The 21,709-nt window shown below is 41.0% G+C and overlaps 1 protein-coding gene across 3 annotated transcripts in view; it reads right to left on the bottom strand.

Moving 5' to 3' along the window:
* Nucleotides 1-21,709, bottom strand: part of LOC122789199 (solute carrier family 22 member 15-like) — a 1,485,835-nt gene that overhangs the window by 1,376,476 nt on the left and 87,650 nt on the right. For all 3 annotated transcript variants that reach the window (XM_044056469.1, XM_044056468.1, XR_006362790.1), the window contains exon 2: nt 21,083-21,229. In XM_044056469.1, coding sequence (XP_043912404.1) covers nt 21,083-21,229 — 147 coding nt within the window. The remainder of the gene's footprint in view (nt 1-21,082; nt 21,230-21,709) is intronic.

Below are 21,709 nucleotides of genomic sequence, written 5' to 3'. Positions count from 1 at the left end.
AGTCTGGGGCTGTTTTTTCCATCTTTCTCCAGATCCCCAATAAGACTCCTCACTGGCACAGCTATAGAGTCGAGTACTCAGCCAGGGTTCCAAGCCAAGTCTTCCAACACGCTCTCTGTCCAACCAGTGCTTCATGTCCCCAAGTAGCTGACGCACACACACACCCCAGGGAAAGGCTGGCACAGATTTACTAGCTATGCCCCGTTCTGCCTAGACTATAAAGGTAGTTTCCACCACCACCAGCCACTACAGGTTAGCTACTTTTAAGGCCCTTAGCAAAGGGTGTGCAATCTTGCTGTGTAATGTTACTATTAATCCAAATGGTAGTTTGTCCAAGAGCCAGGCTATTAGGAGTGGCCTGTGCAGTGTCACCAAATAGATGTGCAAGTACGCTAAGAGCTTAAATATCTCTAAACAGACCAGTCACAACTGAAAGGTTTAAATATATTTAATAATAACAGAAGACGACAACGCTAAATATGTATTCTCAGTGACAGAGTTCAAAATCACAAGGAATATTTAAAACATTGCAAGACAGTCTCAAATAAATAAATACAGAAAACAGCTAAACTGATCTTTACTATGTTCCTAACCGAATCTAAGAGAAATTACTGTACCCTAGTTAACTAACTTACAGCAAGGCAAGTGCAGAGGTGGTGAGTGGATGTTTGTCAGGTCAAAGACCAATATGAAATGTCCTGTCTTGCTCTCAGAGTTCTTAAACTAATATTAAATATTACTGCTGGGGTAGCTGGTAGGATGACATCACTGTCACCAGATTTTAGTTCCCAAGCTAACCCCCCACTATCAGAAACTACAAACATTTAGCATCTCCCTGTGAAAACACAGACTTCATGTGTTTGCAGCTGCTAGGAGACATGAAACAATAAAACACAATACAATGCAGAAGGCTCCCTAGTTCTAGACATTATGTCTCCTGTTGCACTGAAACTAACTTTTATAGCTCAATTATAAAATAATTTAATTTCAACTATTTTCTTGAAATTTTCCAAGTTAACCTGCTATATTCTAGCTCCCACTATTAAAACATATACATTTACACAGGTACAATAGTTTATATACATTTCTGTTCTTTACCAGCAGGGTACACTGCTGACAAATCCTTAAGCTCAGTACTTTGCACACACACACACACACACACACACACACACACACACACACACACACACACACACACACACACACACACACACACACACACACACACCTGTACCAGCAGCTTGATATACACACAACATACAGTTCTAATATAGTGGTAACACAAGCAATTGCATTCTGTTGATATTCACAAATGACATACAACTATTTACAAAATTCCAGATAGTTGGGTTGGCAAGATTTCCTTTTTTGACAGGGACTATAACATATTACATAACAAACTATAAGAATCAGAGGGGTTCAGAAGAGACTGGAAGAGAGAGACTGGAAAAGCACTTTAAAAGAAAACAATGTGAGGACATTTATATTTCTCGCTATTAAGCAACAAAATTCAGAAGGCTTCAGGCTTTTAAGTGTTCAGATAGATATCATATACCTCAGACGGCAAAGAATTTTTCCCTCAGGTAGGCAGCAAATGTCAGAGGCGTAATAGGGAAGAAAGAGGAAACTGGGAACATGTTTTTTTTGAGAGTCTAATGAGTTGGCAGATTTTAAAAATTGCCTACAGAGTACTCAGTCAGAAATATTGTAGGAGCAAATAGCTGTAACTAAGGAAAATTCTTTCCAGCTGGAATATGGGATCTGAATTAGACACAGTAAAGCCTTAAGTTGAATTCAATTGGCCAAAAAAGCTATCACTAGACGATGGAAATTAAAATATAAGCCACTGAATTTGAAGTATTGGATATTGTGAGAGAAAAAAAATTGTAACCAATCTTTAGAAAAGGAAAGAGCACATTACAATGAAATAATTGGAATTTGTGGGAACAATACATACAGAACAATGTTCAGGAAGAGGAGTGAGGTTTAAGAAAAATCAGGAATTGGATGATGTGTAATGTAACAGCTGTTAGAGAAAAAATAAAGCTTGTAACGTATAATACATGTAAATGGGAAAAAGTAAACGTTTTCTTTTCTATTAATATATGCGTGTCTTTGTCCATGTCTTAAGTGATATTTTAATAAAGATGTTTAAAAAACAAAAATATATGGAATACATTTTTAGAGCCTTGTCTGTCACAGACTTTAAAATATACAAACATAACAGATGCATCGGAGTAACTTCCTGCCAGGCATCTGCAACAGATACTGATAAATCTTCAAACCTATCAATTAAGGGAAGATATCTTGATCCACTTTTGAAAAAAGGGTACCAAGCTGAAGATGAGAATCGAGGGTTTTGTGGACAATGGATTACTCCAGCTAGACACAGGCCAAGAGAAATGCATTAATTCCATGTTTAATTCCTTGTTTTAAGTAATGTAAGGAGCAGAGGCTACAGTTCAAAATGATGTACCTTGCGTAGTTTGGGGTATTTTATCCACTGGAAGTAAAAGACATATGTGGATCCAGTACAAGCTCTTCAGGATTTATGGAAAATGCAGAAGGAAAGGCTCACGACAGGACTCAGACAAGCAACAGGTGCATGCCAAGGGGAAGAATAAGTCACAGCCACCCAAAGAAAGATACTTCCACTGAAACCCTTCCTTGTATTTAGAAAAAAAATGGTCTAATCTACGGCTATGAAAGAACTGACCAAAAGGATAAAATCCTTCGCGACCACAAGATGGCAGAAGAGATGGTAATACGTTTGAAAAGGTAAGACTTGGCAAGTGATAAGAGTTTGCTATGACGGTAATAGATAATTTTTTGTAAATTATGAAAGAACAGGGGTGGCAATTTTGCTGCTTCTAAATGAAAATTAGATAACTTTCTAAATAAAGTAAAGTTAATGTAATACTTATTCTTTTGAGGTGTGGGAAACAGTAACAAGAACTACCAGTTTTGATAATGAATGCTATCACTGTGTAGCTTAATTTGCATCTGTTCCCAAAAATAAAATACATCACTGTTATTAGCCAGATACGTTACTTTGTGCCTGCATTTAGCTATAGGGATGGGGTGTCCAAGGATACAAAATAGCTGGGAGCACAAGGTCTACTTGTGCTAAAAATGGCAAGCTGGGACTGGATGCAGGATTCGCATTCAATGTTTACTGGGTGAAATGGGGAGGGAGAATGTTACGCAAAGAGATGAAATCAATAGGGAAGTCCAAAAGTTAAAACAAGATGTGCAAAGGTTATCTAGGAGATGTTAAAAACGGACAAACCATCAATGCACTGAAGGGGTGTAATAACTATAACAAATCACAGGGAAGAAACAAGAAAGGTATAATCTTACAAAGATAAATCTTACAAAGTTTACTTAAACATGAAGGCTAGATCCAGCTGAAAGCGTCTAATAACCTAAAAATAAATAGACAGTTAAAAACTTTTGAATGCCAATTATACAACCAGCAGCTAAGAAATGAAAATAAAAGTCCAGAGGAGCAGCCAGTCCAAATTGTTCAATGACAAAAGACACATTATTTAAGAGAGGATGCTGAAATCCAAGTGTGAAGTTCAGTATATACTACTGTGTGTAGTACCTTTCAATATACTCCGGAGGGATTTTTAACTGGGGAAGAGGTTACACAAAGCAAATGTTACCTATTTTGCTATTACATTTATGAGATGCTAAGACTCCGTTTCCAAGCAAGTGGTGTGTGACAAAAGTAACAAGGTATTTGTTCCAATCATTAATGAGAATTTTCTTAAAACACAAAAACGAACCAAAAAATAGAAATGCACTTTTTAAAAAGAAAATCAAAGAACTGTACTTTTTAAACATACACTTCTATGTCAGGGTGGGGTGCGAAGTTTTTATGTACTAGAAGAGGTCCCCACTGATATAAGAGAAAGGCCTTGGGAGACAGAATACAGAGAACTATATTGGTAAATCATTCTAGAAGCCAACAAATGGACAGGTTTGAATGATATGGTCTCCTTACCACCCGTTTTAAAATTCAGATCAGTTAAGTTGTAAGGAAATTTGTTTTAGATTTGCTAGGGTGTAATAACTTTGTACAATTATATGCAATTTTATATGTACATGCTTTGTATTTTTTATAGATTTTATAGTTATTTACTTTGAGCATTACTTGCCACTATTAGAAGGTAAGATTTGTGCATGATATTTATTTTAAAAAAATAAATTATCTTAAGTGAAGATGACATTTTAAAATGTTTCCATATGTTTACAGGCATTGCTTTAAGTTTACTGTGTTCTTCCTTTCTGTTACGGTAACAACTTTAATTGAATAATTAGTAAGGTTAAAACTATGCGTTAATCAAGAATTTGGAAGTTAGGGTATATAAGGAACATTTCTGATAGGGTAATTCATCTGATGAGGTCCGCTTGTTTTATGGATGAAAACGCACTGTATGGCGAAGCGTTCCTGGTTTTATAACTGCTTATTTGTAGCCTTTTACTTCATTTGAGGATTTAATAAAACTGCACAGTACGTGGTTTTGTCCTTATGAGAGCTCTTTTTTGGTTTTAAAACACAAACAAGCAACTGTACATGAAAGCTAGGAAAGTGAAAGTAAGTTACAAGAGGCAAAATAGTCAAGATTGCTATCATGAAATGTGAATGGTTTGGCAACACAGGAAAGACGGACAGAGTTTTAGCATATATATGTGAGAGGGTCAAGATACTGCACTATTGCAAGAAACATCTTAATAAACGAGAAAATTATGAGTTTATAAGGAAGAGTAGTAATGTGGGCTACTATGCTGGGATGGAGAAGGAAAGAAAAAGGGGTGAATGTGCAAGTTAGAGAATGCAAAATTTAAAGTTCTTCTTTCGGCTTTTCCCGGTTAGGGGTCACCACAGCGGAACTCTGGTCCACTAATGATTGGCAGAATTTTTTTACGGGTGCAGAGGTGCCAGCTCGACACCCAACCTTCAACGAAGGCACACCCATTCTACATATGTCTTTCAAACTCCACTCGACAGTGGGGAGGACATGCAGACTCCACACAAAAGGTGCTCCCGCCGAGAATCGAATGATAGAACCTCTTGCTGTGAGGCAACAATGCTACCGCTGCACCACAGAGGCTTGTATAGAATGCAAAATTGAAAGTAATACAGGAAAAGAGAGGCAGGGGCAATATAAAGCAATTAGTGAGATTTGATATGGACTCCATAGCAACATTGTACCACCCACCGGGAGCTAAAGGATGTACTTCAAATAATCTAATATCCAAAATACCGAAGATGAAGAGAGATAAGAATCACGAAAATGAAAATGCCGAACCGCCCAAGTATTCCCAGGGCAAGTAAACACTTGCCCAACACTGCAGTAAAACTGCATTATCTAAAAACCACCTAGGTGGGGGAGCTATAAACCCCAACTTCAGGATCACACTACAGTGGGGAAAAAGGCATGTTTCCCACATTGGGGAGAGAGAGACCGGCACTGTTCCACTTGTTTATTAAACTCACAAGGCTTCCCAAAATGGATTTGAGAATGTTTACTGAAAATTAAAGAATATAATAAGGGAGGGTGAGGGACGCCGTCAAGAATGGGATAAGTACAAGGCAAAGACAATGTTTTAAATCATCATAAAAGCATAAGAAATACTGAAGGATAGTCAAAGCTTATACAAATTTGAGTCAATTACAGTCAAAAAAGGGGGAGAAGAGAGACATCAGTCAAATGTAGCAAACAGTCCACCATTTCTTTCTTTGCCTGTACTATCTTGAGAAAATGAATGAATGTAAGGCCAGAGCCAGGAAAGGTCTTTTCTTTGATAACACTAGAATAACAAAGTCATTAACTAAAAGGCTTAGGAAACAAATTCAAACACCTTGAATTGAAAAGCTTCCTAAAGAGCTGCATCTATAAATTACTAAATTGAGCACTGAGCAGCTAGCTTGCATACTGAAGGGCTAGTTTGTGTGCTGAGAAGCACACACCCCTTAAGCCTGATCCTAGGCAAGTTTGGCTAGCCTTGATTTGGACATCCAAATCACATAAATTAGGTCCCACACCTTATCTCTGCAAACTATAAGTTTCCCCTCAGTGACCCAAGGAAATCCACAGCGCTTAAAGGCACTCACACTCCCCATCCAACCCAACACCATATTCATGTACAACTTCAACTACCCTATTATAAACTTGGAATCATACATGATCCCCAACACGCAGGCCCAGAGATCCCTGGCTTTGCAAACACCAACACCTTGGATCAGCTAGCTCATACACCCATTAGAGACTCAAAATCCTCAACCTGGTCCTCACAAACATGATGAAACACTGCACCCCTCCAAACTCACCCCACCCCCATTGTAATGTCATCACTCTTCAGTTCAGACTGTAAAGCTGTCTCCTTTTAGATTAATGTAAAACCAGGGACATCTGGAAAACTCAGCACTTAAAAATGATTACAAGGCAAACTTCAGCACTGAGTGACACCCTAAAAAAATTTCAAACTCCCCCAAAACCTGAATACTGCTGTCTACACAGGAATGTTCACAGAAACCCTGTACAACCATATCAACATCTGTATATAAACTGCTATACCTATGCTAGTGTTGTTAAAAAAAAAAAAAAAAAAAAAAACATCCTAGCATCCTGGTGAAATTCCAATATTAACGGGCTTTAACAACAAACTGAAGAAGCCCATGGGAAAATCTAAGAGAAACAATACCCAGCAGGGCAAAAACTTCAGTCTAAATAATGAGGCTAAATAATGAGGCTAATATAGTTCATTTAAGTCCACAAATGCCAAATTTGAAGTAAAAATATACACCTAGTTCAAGGATAACCATAACACTTTCTTCAGCTGTGCAAAAACTCAAAGGAAATACACAGCAATGTACAAAATTAAATTACAAGTTGAGCCACCTACATGGAAACAGAAAATATAGCCAATCTCCTGGCTGACAAATTTGGCTCAAACTTTACCCTCCTCTCTACCTCCACAAACTCCTCAGTAATAAACATCCATCTCACCTCAATCATCACTAGAGATTAGGTACTCAAGGCACTCTCCAAGGCCAAGAATATTGCGTCCTGGTCCTGATAATATCACAGGATGTATCTTTCAAAAGCACTGGACTCCTCTGACAACTCTCTAGATGAAGCAGTGCACTACTTTTACTCAACTTTCTTACAAATATTAACCATCATGCACTCTCCACAACCATAAGAATAAAAGCAAAGTATGCCCCATGGCTAACTAAAGAAACTAAAACTACTCTCAAAGATATGGGCAAAGCTTGGATACAATTCCACAAAAATATGAAACTAACCTACTTAGAACTCTGAAATAAAGCCAAGAAACTAATTAAACTAGACAAAACTAAACTACTACCAAAACATACAGGAAAAACATGCTCACAACCCTAAAAATTCTGGGTCGCAATAAATTCTATACTTCAACCAGGGAAATCAGAGACTCCAACCACAGTAATAGTAAATAACCATGACAACATTCTCACGCAATTCAATAAATAGTTCGCCAAAACAGTTCAAGCCCTAGCAAATGCCCAAAATAATGCTAGTTGCCCTATCCTGCTTACCACCCAAACCTACACCAACAGACAAGATAATGTCCCTCACTTTATCTTGCACCCAGTGTCCATCAAAGTTGTTTCAACACTCCTCCATAAACTTAAACCAACCACTCTAGCCGCTGATAACTTACCAGCAGAATTCCTTCAGATAGCTGCAGAGACAATAGCCTATTCTGTTGCTGTTCTCATTAATAGATCTCTATCAGAGTGCAAGGTACCTGCCATATGGAAAACATCCTATTATACCACTACAAAAAGGATCTAACTCCTTAGAACTCACTATCCTCTAATTGCTATTCCATCCCCCTTATCAAAAATATTAGAGTCGTTCACACTCAACTAATGCAGTACCTCCAAGAAAACAAGCTGCTATCTAAATCACAGCATGGCTTTAGACTCTCCCACAGCACTATTTTTTACCAACACAGTTAACCACTACAGAAACAGTAGACTATTTGTCTCCTCTGTATTTTTAGAACTATCAAAAGCATTTGGCATGGTCAACCACAGCATGCTTCTTAATACACTATCCACCCTAAACATTAGCACCTCCTCTATCTCATGGTTCAAAAACTAGCTACCAAGATGCTAGCAAGTAGTCCAACAGCAAAACCAATTATCGCCTCTGTTACCAGTTTCCTTAGGGGTCCCTCAAGGCACCATCCTTGGCCCATTACTGTTCTCTCTATTTACCAACCAGCTCTCTTCCTCCACACCCACTGCCTCAGTAATACAATATGCTGATATCACCCTCATATGTGCCATCCTTACATTAAAAGAACTTCACTCCCTAACCCAAAACAAAGTACAGTTGTGTACACTTATAAATGTAGATGTTCAACTGTATTCACTGTTGCACTCATCACCTGTGGAGTTTTTCCTGCTGTGGTAGCCCTCAGCCGGCCCGAATACCAGGGTCAATGTTTTTCTGCATCGGCTGCTGTCACTTGCGGACTGACGTCAGGTCGTCAGTGCTATAAAGCAAGGCAGCCGCCGTCACTACATCAGTTTTTCTTACCCTAACCAGGCCGAAGCCCAAATAAATATGGTGAGGTGGTCCTGGTGGCTAAAAGCCACCGTGAGAAGCTTATGTCTCCCTAAAGAAAAAAGATATAAGGGGGAAGGAGGGAGGGAAACCAGGACTGCAACAGTGAATACACTCGAACATCTATATTTATGTTGTTAAGTGTACACAACTGTACTATGTTTGAAAAGACAAATGTACTTGTATGGGCAAGCCCCCAGAGATAAAGCCAAAGTACAAGCCAAATCTTTTATTAATCCACAGTAAAAACAGTCCAAAAGACAATCCTCACGAATTATAATCCACACAAACGCCTTAACTTTTTCACCGTGTTTTCATCCACATTTGTACTTCATCAGGATGTATGCAAAAACCCTCCACAATCACGTCATTATATACAAACTTCAATTAAAAACCAACCAATCCCTCCTTTTTAGCCACTTTGGCCCTATCTTTGGAGGCTGCCCATACAAGTGCATTTGTCTTTTCATGTTTTGCTAACTGTTTGGCACTAGATCTCTACATACAACTGTACCATGTTCTTCATGTTTCACTGTTGCAGTGATCACCTGTGGGAGGATTTCCAAAGCTGAGGAGATGGGTGGTAGGATTAGTAAGAGACCTAGGCATGGGTCAGCATGCCCAGCAGAACTGCAGAGGCAAACCCTGCCCTAGCCTTAGAAAATACAGGCAGGTGGTAATGCTTGGTAAAGGTATGGACAGAAGTCCAGGTGGCAGCTTCCATGTCTCTGGTGGGAACTTCTCTGAGGAATGTTGTGGAAGTGGAGGCTGCCCTAGTGGAATGGGTTTGAATAGAATGGGAAGTGGGCATGTAATCTGTAGCGGATACAGTGTGATATCCATTTGGAAAGGTTTGCTTGTAAATGGGATTCCCCCTGCCCCTGGGGCAAAGCTGACAAGTAGTTGGTCTGTTTTTCTGAAGGGTTTAGCACGGTCCAGATAGTATCTGAGCTGTCCATGCATGTTTAGTGAGTGCAAAATTCTTTCCCCCTTGTTTTGAAGGTTAGGAAAAAAGGTGGGTAGATGTATGGTCTGATTGAGAGTCACATTAGATATCACCTTGGGCATAAAGAAGGGATTGGTCTTCACAGAGACCCTGTCTGCATGGACAATGATGAAGGGCTTTATGGCCATCAGTGCCTGAAGTTCTGATACTCTTCTGGCTGAGGGGATCGCTAGGAGAAAAAGCAGTCTTCCAGGAGAGGTATCTTAGTTCTCCTGAAGCAGCAGGTTCAAAGGGTGGCAAGGTTTTTCCAAAACCTAATTCAAGGTTCCAGGCTGGCGTGGGTGGCCTTCTGGGAGGTCTGATATTAGAAGCCCCTCTGAGGAGTTGTTTAATCAATGGATGGGAGAACAGGGGCTGATCAAAATGAGCTGAAATGGCCGAGGCGTGGATTTTAATAGAAGAGAAGGAGAGGGCACTATTAAGCAGCTCCACTAGGTAGTCCAGGAGGGATGGAAGGTTGTGGAGGTATTGCCCCCTCTGGATTAGCTCCAGGAGCAGAATCTTTTCCATTTTCCTGCATAAGATTTTCTGGTGCTGGCCTTCTAGCCTCTGTGATAATGTCCAGGACCTGTTTGCTTAAACAAAGGCCCCTTGTTTGCCTTTACAGTATTAGCCACGCTGATAGTTTGAGAGTCTGCAAGTCTGGGTGCAGCATCCCCCCCACCTGAGTCAAGAGGACTGAGATCAGGAGAAGCTGCCTGGGGAGGCTGTAATGTCAGGTTGTGCAGTAAGGTGCGCCAATGTTGTCTGGGCCAATCTGGAGCAATGAGGATGGCCTTTTGTCTCTCCTCCCTTATTTTGATCAGTACCTTGGGAATAAGAGGCACAAGAAAGTGTGTACACAAAGAGGGTGGTTCCAGGGGAAGGTCAAGGCATCCACCTTCCACTCTAGGTGGTAATACTCCCTGGTACAGAATTATTTCAGCTGATGTTTGAGATGCGAAGCAAAATGATCCACCTCTGGAGTCTCCCATTCCCTGAGTGATATGTAAAAAGATATCTCTGGTAGGTATTGGGCTATTAGCCTCTTCCATGGGATTACACCTGTCAGCCAGAGGTTCATGGCTAGCCTGCACAGAGGCAAGATTAGGTCCCTCCCTGTTGGTTGATGTACCACATTACTGAGGTGTTGTCTGTTTTGATAAGGAGAATCCCTGGCTTGAGATGGGGTTTGAGGGATGTCAGAGCATTTTGTACTGCCATCATTTCCTTCCGGTTGATGTGTAAGGGAAGGTGCTGCGCATCCCAAAGACCTTGGGTGCACCTGCCTTCTAGGTGAGCTAACCAAGCAATGTCTGAGGCGTCAGTGGTAATGGTCTGCCCGGCTGGGTGGAGGGTGAAGGAAAGACCCTTGTTCTTGGCACAGGGCCCTGCCCACCAGAGAAACTCTGCCCTTATACAGGGGATCAGAGGGACAGAGAGGTCTCTAAAAGTGGAGAGTGCTGACACCAAAGGTTCTTTAGATACCACCGACATTTTCTCATGTGAAACCTGGCTACAGGAATTAGAAGGATGCAAGATGCCATGTACCCAAAGGCTTGCAGGAACTTCCTCGCAGTGAGGGGACTTCTGGAAGCCAGCTGGGTAAAGTACAGAGGCAGCAAGTTCTGCTTTTCTGGGGATAGGAAGGCCATTTGGGATGCTGTGTCCAGCAGTGCTAAAGAAAATTATCTTCCTGGAGGGTATTTGCTTTGATTTCTTCTCGTTGATGGTGTACCCTAATGAGGTCAGGAGGGTTTTGACAAAGAGGAGGTCCTTGAGGCAGTCGTCCAGATAACGGTAAATCTATATATTTTTCTGTCTGCAAAAGGCTATGACCGGGGCTAAGCGTTTCATAAACACTCTGGGAGCAGTAGACAAGCCAAAGGGTAGTGCAGAGAACTGAAAGTGCTGTGAGCCTCCTGTGAAGCGAAGGAATTTCCTGCAGGGTTCCCCTACGAGGATGTGGAGGTAGGCATCTTTTAGATCTAGGGTAACTAACTAGGCATTTTTTGTCAGCATAGGCAGCAGCTGCTGCAAAGTTAGCATTTTGAATTTGGGGACCATCAGGGAGGTGTTCAGAATGGATAGATCCAGGATGGGATGCCCTCTTCTGGGAACAAGGAATAGTCTGGAATAAAAGCCTCTGCCTGTTTGATCTGAGGGGACAGGTTCTACTGCCCCTTGAGATATGAGACTTTGGACTTGTTTCAATGCCTCTGCCCACTGATTTGGAGGCAAGTCTGGGTACGCTCTTGGAATTGGGAGTTCGTTGAATGAGAATTTGTATCCCTGAAAAATTATCTTTAAGACCCATTGGTCCTTTGTTACAGAAAGCCAATTTTCTTTGCAGAGGGAAAGCCTTCCTCCTAGTTTTTGGTGAGTGAAAAAGAGGGCAGAGGGGGAGAGGGAGTCATTGAGAGTTTTTGCCATAGAGGGATGGCTTAGAATGCTATGCCTTTGGAGCGGAAGTGGTCCACTGTTTTGTTCTCTGCTGTCCCTGGGATAGGAGCCTGGGTGGTCTGTCCCTGCAGGGCTCACTTTTGCCCCTGTATGCTGGGTGCAGGAAAGGACCAGTGTTTTGAGGGAAAATCCCTGCTGAACCTAGGAGGTTGTACCTGAAAGATGTTTTTACTGTTTGCATAGATTTTGCTTTGTCTTCCATAATTTTAAGCACATCTTCAGGTTTTACTCCAAATAAGCGGTCCTTATCCAAGGGTGTATCAATTAATTTAGATTTCACATGATCAGGGAGAGGTTGTTCCTTCACCTGTGCACATCTAATGACAGATCCTGACACTGCTGCCCTGCTTGAGGCTTCTAGGGAGTCATATCCACTGTAATGAGTGTTTGGCCACTTAACAAGTAGAGTGCAGTAAATCTGCCAACTCTTTCGAATTGGCAGTCAGGAAAGTTTGAAATCTTTTGCTTTAATAGTTGTTGTTGAACATGTGGAACTGACAGTTGAGTCCTCATAGCGCCAAGGTTGTGAAGGTGTATACTTTTTTACCCCATCTGTCCAGAGCTCTGGAATCCTAGTCAGAAGGAACAGGATTCTTGGCAGAACTAGCCTTAGCTCCTTTTGGTCCCTGCGTAATGACCTCTGAGTCTGCAGCAGGATTTATGTACAGGTATTTGTGAGAATCCAGTATAACACCAGTCAGGTTTACTGAGAGCAGGTGGAAGGGCGTCAGGAGCCAAGCTGGATTCATGTAAGATGTCATCCACCACCTCTAGGATGGGGGGTGGTGGCCAAGGGTCTGTGCTGGAGTAGGTCTAGAAACTCTTATTCTTTTCTTAGATGGAGGGAAGTCCTGAGATTCCCAGTGGAAATGTTCCCAGAGTGTCTGAAGGGTTTCCCCAAAAGGAAAGATCTTCTGGTGGGGAGGCAGAAAGAATGAATTCCTCTGCATCCGAATCCTCATTAGTCAGAGGAGGTTATAACTTTTCAAAGACTGAATAATCAGACTCCTCAGAATCCTGTTGTGTTAGTATTTCAGGAGAAGGGTCTCTTTTCCTTTTAGAAGTTGTGGTCTGACTACCCCTGATAAGAGAGAAGATCTGCCACCATTTGAGCTTGGGGTGGTGGAGCAGGAGTAAGATGGTGGCTAGAGGTAGATTTCCTAGGAGTGGCCTTGAATCTAGGCCTAAGAGTATCTGTCTGAGAGAAATGATAGTCTGATGAGAAGACGTCGTTTTTTGCCTAGATTCGGTAGTGTGAAAAACCTCCTCGGACGCCAGTGCTTGCATTGCAGCTCCGGACCCATCTGAGGCAGAGAAAACCAAAGGCTCGGAAGACGAAGAAGAAGATTTCTGCAGCACACCGGACTCCGAAAGGGTCACGGTAGAAGCCTGCGAAGGCATCAGAATGGATATCAGGGGCTGCAAAGGTGCCTCACTGAATTCCACAGAGCTGACTATCTGCTTAGCAGTAGAGTCGTCGGAAGGCTTAGCCTTGTGGGGTCTGTCTCAGTCTTCATGTTTTTTCAGAATGTCTACGGATTGTTGGCTGATGGATGCCATTTCGGAATGCAAAGACGGAAGATGAAAATACCTGGCTACAATAAGAGCTCTATGACGAACGGTTCTCGCGTTAAAGAGGGCACAGAACCGGCAATGGGGGCCGTTGGGGTCTGGGCCTAAACAAGTGACGCAGTATGAATGGAAGTCTGTGTGGGATTTGCTTTCCACAGGCGAGACAACTGTTAACTTTTTCAGACATCAGTTAGTGCATGAAAAAAGGATCCCCAATGGGGTACTTAGCTTTGGACATTTTCAGCTGCAATTCAAACTCTGGTAGTGACTGACCAGCACATTTGCGAACTCCTTCTGCTACGGGCTCCATGGCAAGAAAGACTGGTGTAATGGCGTTGGCTGCCTTGCTTTATAGCACTGACATCCTGACGCCAGTCGGTAAGCAACAGCAGCCAACACAGAAAAATACTGCCTCTGGTATTTGGGCAGGCTGAGAGCTACCACTGCAGAGATAACCCCACAGGTGATGAATGCAACAGTGAAACACGAAGGACATATTTTTATTAGCCGAAACCTGGTTCGCTAGGTCCAAACTTATTCTATATCCCAAAAAAAAAAAAAAAAAAAAAAAAAAAATATTCTTTTCAGCCCATGTAGATCCCTCCAAACGATTATTTTAACATTGGGTCCAAAGACAATACCCATATCACTCAACTACCCACACTAAACTGTTAGGTGTGGAAATAAACCACCTGAGGTTTGACATCCACAAAGCACAAATCATCAAGAAAGTTCACAAAAAACTAGGACTCCTCTATTGGAACAAACAATTTCTCACTAGACACTCCAAAACCACAACAGCCAGGACACAATCTCTCATCTACCCTCCACATCCCCAATTCTAACTAATCCCCGCAAGGCTGACAAACTAGAAACTTGTTATAACAAGACTGCCAGGTTTGCTACAGAGGCCTCATATATCCTGATAAAATCCCAGCACTCCAGAATCTAATGCAACCATATACTATTACTAGAACCTTAAGATCTAGTAAGCAGAACCTCCTAAATGTCATCAAATATAATAATGATGCTTGGAAATCTCTCCTTGGCTGCACTATTGCTAAAGCTTGAAATACATTACCCAGCCACCTAACATCTAATAGTTCTACTACACAATTTAAAAAAACTCTTGAAAACTCACTACACAAACTGGTTATGCTCTTGTAACTCCCCAGGGTAAATGTATACTAATCAGCTCTTGTATTGATCCAAGGAATTAGTACTTTAATTTGTCACCTCTGGTCTTCTTGCTTCAGTTCCAATTTTTTTCTTTGTTCATACTCATTATTTATACTCAGTTATTATGCTTCACCCTCTCAATCAGTAACAATTCACCTATCACATCTGACATAGTTGCAATGTAAGAAATCCGCACCAATCCTTTTGAAATTACTGTTATGTGGCACCAGTTCCTTTAGTAATGCTGTTCTATATTAATCTTCTGATAATACTTCAATGAATGTTACTATTTTTACTAATTATTGTATAGTACTAAGATCTGTATGGTTCTTCGCAACCATTGCCTATTGTCTGGAACTATTATCATATCCTGATAGCCATTTTGGATTATACTATACATTTTGTTTTTTCTTTATAAACTATGTGTTATACTGGAGCTTTTCTTCCCGGGCCTATACTGAAAATGGACCTGTGTCCAGTCAAGCTTCCTGGTAAACAAATGTAAAATAAATAAATGAAAAATGATCAATCAGTCCTACTACAACCTCTGTTCAACCACAATATCCAAATAGGCATTGTACCTAATGAATGGAGGACTGCAACGTTTACACCACTGCACAAGGGAGACCCATCCGATCTGGAAAATTACAGTGTGCAAGGTTATGAAGAGGGCACTTATGGATATCATAAATGTTGATATAGGTAACCTACAAACCCTGGACCCTAGTCAGTTCAGGTTTGTCAGGGGCTTGTGTTGCCTGCTAAATCTGATGGACTTTTGAGAAGGTTACCAAGGCAATGAACAAGGGCAAATCAGTACATACCACTCACCTCAACCTGGCAGAGTTATCTGACAATACCCCCATTCAGGCACCGTTAACAAGCTCTCTAAAATCAGGTAGTGTGACCCATGTATCACCTACTAGGTAGCCAATGGCTCACTGACAGAACCCAAGTAATTTGAATAGGGGAATCCACCTCCACAAAAAGACTGCTTAATTGTGGGGTCCCCCAGGGCTTAATATTGGGACCACTGATGTTTGGCATCCACTTCTGAAGTCAAGGCTAAAGGTAAGAGCCTCTGTCTGACCAGGTTTGCAGACAACTGCAAAGTGGGAGCAGTCATCGACCCCCCCCCCCCCAATCAAGACACCAATATCCTCCAAGAGGGCCAGACAGACCAATACCTGGTGCCAGAGTATTGACTTAAAACTCAGTGCCAAGAAGTGCATCACATTACCTTTTGGCAAGATGGCCAACTATGCCTACCCTACAGACCTTCTTCAAATCCAGCACTAATACACCTGTTACACATTCAGTAAACAACTAGCATCAGAAACCCACCATCTACAGGCCTAAACCTCATCAGCAACACAAATGGGAAGGACAAGTATGTGTCTCTCAGGCTTCCCCCTCTCTGGAACAGGTTTCCCATCATGTGAAGCAAAGTTCTTCTCTGCATTTACTCAAACAGAACCTGGAGCAGTGAATGGGGATCTGCAAATATATTCCTGGTCGGACACTAATGTCTCTACTGGAGAGAGAAAGTTTGTACTTCAACTACCCAAGTATATAGACCCTCCACAAAACATTTGGGAACCCATTTCCTATCAAATTTTACTTTGGAGAACTTGGTTAGGCTTAAAAAGGCCCCTTCTGTCATTAGCCTAGAATTCTACTATGATACTTATGGTCACGTGACAAGTTTGACACACACAGGTGTGGAAACATTCCTCTCAACTTCTCTCCACCCTGTTCAGGTTTCAGCAGTAAATTCCCAGCTTCATACTGCAGTCAAAGCTTTCAGTCAGTTACCCTGCAGCAGAATAAACTACCCTACAGACCACTTGACACAATCCTTCCTCAATCTAAAACAATGGAAAACGGGAATTTAACATCTACCTTCTCATCTGTCCACTGTATCAGCCAAGTTACCCACTCATTGTTGAGATTTGCTTGCCTGCTCTGTCTTGACCTTCAAGGCATAGTGTCTTCTTGGCTCAGAGAAGGCACCACTATGTCACGCTACCTAGCAACTTACTTTCCCTACCACTAGGAAAAGTATTACACTGTTTCCAGTCTAGCTTCTCCAGCAAATTACAGTGACAATGTATCTGGGTTTGCAATGTAATTTTTATTAAAATTAAAACAAGAGTCCTAGACCCCAAAAAGCCATTCTTACCTCTTTGGGACACCAACTGGTGATCTGGCTCCAGAAAAGCAGCAAAAACATCAAGCAGTACTTCCTGGACTGGATGAATATCTCACTAGTTGAATCTTCAACACTGAAGTCAGAATTCCACTCAGGGGAGACTGTCTTTTGGGAGGTCCAACCCCCAATACAAGACTGTGCTTGGTCAGGTCTCACACTAAAGAAACTGGAAGAATACATGTGCCAGCTGAGCCCAAACTTGCAGCCCACCCAGTGTCACTCTGGGTGCAACATAGGCTATACTGAAGTAAAATGCCAAGTCCAGTAGCACTGAGGTGCAAAAGAAGAACCATCTCTTGGAATAACTTTCAAATATGGGAAGTAATACTAGGATGGAAGAAGGTTAGGAAACCTGAATAAATGGAGCACAGGAAAGTACTCTGGCAACCACTGCTTTGTCCCTATGAACAACAGGATCTGAATAAAATAGTGTCCGTCAAGCTCCTTTGAAAATGATGCGTTTGATGCAATAACTGTCAGTAGGTGTGGTTCATTACCGCACTGAATTTTTGCATTATGTTTTATGTTTATAAGATGGGCTGGCTTTACCATGCTGCACTTCAACAGGTGGCTTACATGAACACAAATTAGTTTTATTGTTTTATCGGATTATTACTGCGGTGGTGGTGCTGCGGTAGAGTTGTCGCCTCACAGTAAGACGTTGTCCTGTTAGATTCTCAGCTAGAGCATCTTCTGTGTGGAGACATACGTGAATGGGTGTACCTTCGTTAAAAGTTGTGCGTCAGTGCCGGCAACTCTGCACGTAAAAATCTACTGCCAATCATTAGCGGATCGGAGTTCCGCTGTGGCGACCCCTAACCGGGAAAAGCCGAAAGACACAACATTAAAGTAGTTTTTAGTTATTTGTCAGTTTGCTGCACTGCCAGAGACTGGAGAGAGTTTATGAAAGACAAATCCGGGCTATTCTCATCTGAATTTTATGATAATGCACTAAATCAGCACAACAGCTCAATGATTAAGATATCTGCCTCCTATTTTCAGAATCTGGAGTTCAGTCCTGACTTTTGTTCAGAGTCTCTGGTGGGACTGTATGTTCCCCTGTATCTGTGCGGCTTTCCTCCAGGTACTCAGTTTTCTTCCTACTTCTGAAAATATGCTACAATACAAAATTGCCCAAAAACACTATTTCCATATGCAGCTTGAATTGCAGCTGAAAAGGGTCCATGAACCAAACTACTACTCCATTTCCCAAATGTCAAAATTAAAAATAAATAAATAAAAGTGCTTATGCAAAAATTGAGGGAATGTTGGACAGGCATACAGGAATCTGACAAAAATCTAGCATCAATAATTTCTGTGCCCTGGTTAGAGCGAGCAAGCTTTGTGCAACATGTCCTGCATTTAAGGTATGCAACCGACACTATCCACTCTTCTGTAGTGAAGTGTGGCGGGATCCATTTTGCATTTTCTGATTGGCTTATATACCACAAATAAAACCAACTGGTGTAGATGTAAATGGGATAACCAGAAAAAGATTTCCATAGCCAATGAGGAGAGGTAGAATGGGACCAACTGCAATGACTTCTTGGGACAAAGCAGCCAAAAGCAATGTTGCTATAGTTTTCATTCCATTGCAATTCATTGGAAAAAGGATGTACTGCACGAGACAGAAGTGTATTAATACTTTGTTTCTTGTTTTAGGAAGAAGGTTTTTTCAATCAGTTATTGAAGTAAAAGCTGCCACCCATTATTTTTGATTTTCTTAAGCAAAGTAGTCAAGTGTTACTAACATTCACATTGGCACACATAATACAGTGGTTAAAAAAAGGACAGGAGAGGAATTAAGTGCAAATGCAGCTCAACATTGCACCTATGCTCATGCTTGTGAGGGGGGGGGGGGTCTTCGGGAGGAAACAAACATGGCAGAGTAACACTTTACAGCACCTATTAACCCAAGTGTTTTTCTTTAAGATGACTTGCACTATACTTATTAGCCAGAGTTCTTGAGCATAGTAATTAGGCTTAGATCAGATGAATCTGCAATGTCTGATGGTCATCCCGCTTTTACAGTTCTTACATTAAGAAAATGGCACCAAATATCCTCGAGTCCCTCTAAAATAATAAATCAGTGATTTCCCATTCCCCCCCCCTAAAGCAGGCATCTGATGGGTCGGACTGAATGTATAAGAGAAGACTGTGCCTTATCTGCCTCGGACAGGGTTCTCAATAGTGGGAGTAGCTGATATACATGAATGGTCCAAGGTCTCATCAAGAGGTCCAACCAGACAGTCTAAGACTCGGACTTTAATTTCTTCAGCTTCTTTTCCTAGTAGATAAAGACATCTGCCTGGGATGCTTTGGAAAACATTTTCCCTTGCACAAGCTCCTTTAACCTTTGGTTATCGATACAGTGTTTTAGAGAAGACAACTGGCTCCCAAAGGATATGGGGACAAGTAACTGACACGCAGAACACAGTCTTTTATAATTATGACTGGTTCCTAGACAAAATAAACATTTACAGCGATTGTCTCCAAGGAATTTACCTCCCACAATCACATTTTCCCTCTAAGTTGACAAAAAATTAAGATAAAGGAAAGCAACCCAATAAATATAACTTTTCTGCCAAAGGCAAATTAACTGGCACAGATCGTACAGCTGACGGACCAAAGTTGGATCATGGGTTCAGTGTCTGTGCTTGCAGCATGAAAGCTTGGAAGCAATTTGCACCCATACATCCCTTATACACCTCCTAGTTCTCTCAAACGTTGGTAATATGTCACATGTATGGTGCAAGAGGAAGGCACCTAGGCTCTGGTAAGCTGGCTGGACAAGCAGTTATCCTTCGCCTGCAAAGGATAGCTGGCTGGACATACAGCTATCCTTGGCAGGATATTTCATCAGTTAGTAATACTAATACAGTTATCAAAGGGTGATCATTAACCATTGACTTCAAAAAGCTAAAAAAGCACCGGGGGTACTACTACTAAAGTTGGTTTGCAACAAGGTTCCTATACTGATCATAGCAGGTGTGCGTATCCATAAAGTCCAAGGGACATACAAACTGAAAGATCTGACTGGAGGACTGACATCCACTTATGGCTTATTCTCTTTCAAATAATAAACCTACTGAAGCAATGTTTTTTTTAAGAATAACAGCAAATATTACATTAAAGGCACAGCATTCATATATGGTCTCATTCGTGCCCAAGTTTGATATAACTGTACTCCTTTGTCATCTTTAGATTCCCTGTGTATTTGACTTCTGAAATACTTAACAGCATTTAAATCAGAAACAAAGTTATAATCTGATACCAATCAAAGCAACATAAAATGCACATCAATGAGACCCAATTAGCTGTTATTTGTTAACTACAACTGCACAATACTGGATTTATCTTCAAACAAGTAGAATAACGCTACAAATAGGTTTTAATTCACTAGATATACATTCTAAAACATTCTGCATTTCATTCATCATGGAACTCTCTACCACCTTCACTTAGATCCACTAGCTATGGATCTCTCTTGATGCTCTTGTACTAGTTCCTCGCAACCAATACTACTGTCTTTTGGCTTTTCCCGGTTAGGGGTCGCCACAGCGGAACTCCGGTCCACTAATGATTGGCAGTAGAGTTTTACGTGCTGGCTTGCCGGGCCTAACGCACAACCTTCAACGAAGGAACGCCCACAGAAGACGCTTACCTCCAGCCTATATTACCTTCTAAAACTTCACCTTTATCCCTGGATGATCATCTATTTCTGTACCTATGTAGACATGCATTGTCAGTAGATAGACTTATGTACAGCTGTATTGCCTTCTTACTTTGTTAAAAACTTTGTTCACTGTTCAAAAGGTGTTGTATTTGCCAACTGAATTTTTATCGAATGTATGTATTGTATAAATCATTGTAGAGCTTTTCTCCCAGCGCATCCACTGAAAATGGGTACTTTTTGGCCCAGTGGACCTTCCTGTTAAACAAATGCAAATGGATAAAATAAATGTGTTGGTTTATTTTTTCAGGTCTCAAAAATAAATATGGTTGTTAACTATCCTTTAAAATAAATACAGCAAGTATCCTTACCTCAGACACTATGGAAGTAAAATCATCTGCAAATTTAACATGTGTGACAAAGTCCTTCTGACCAGCTGAATTTGATTCCAGGTCAACAAGGTACCTAGGTTCTGCACCCACCAAGACAATCAACATACACTGACACGCTGCATAAATCTGAAATGTAAATAAAAGGTATTAATATTCATCAATATTTTAATATCAGAAAATTAAGAATAGCATAAATATGTTTAAAGAACACAACACTTTTACATACGCATATTTCTGTCTCCATGAAGACTGTAAACACATGCAAGATCATTACCCCCACACACAAACACACAAATCAAAAGCAATAAATACTTCACCTACATAATCATTTTCAATTATTAAAAAAACTATATCAGACAAAGTAGATCACAGATTTTAAGAATACTGTAGTATGAAGAGAGCAATGCCCCCAAAGTCATATTCACACCTACAGCTATTTATCTTAATCCACCTACCAAAATGCATAGTACACATTGTATAACTAGGAACATGCCACACAGTCTCCACACCATGTATAGAATACAGATCACCATAAATTAACATAACTCACAGATTCACAAATGTAAAACACACTGCAATTAAAGTCACCATCTGTGGACTGCAGGT

Source organism: Protopterus annectens, chromosome 14.part0 (genome assembly GCF_019279795.1).
Source record: "Protopterus annectens isolate FY-2018-M chromosome 14.part0, PAN1.0, whole genome shotgun sequence".
Lineage (NCBI taxonomy): Eukaryota > Metazoa > Chordata > Ceratodontiformes > Protopteridae > Protopterus > Protopterus annectens.
The sequence above is the reverse complement of the archived record's forward strand: the minus strand, read 5'-3'. Positions and strand labels throughout refer to the sequence as shown.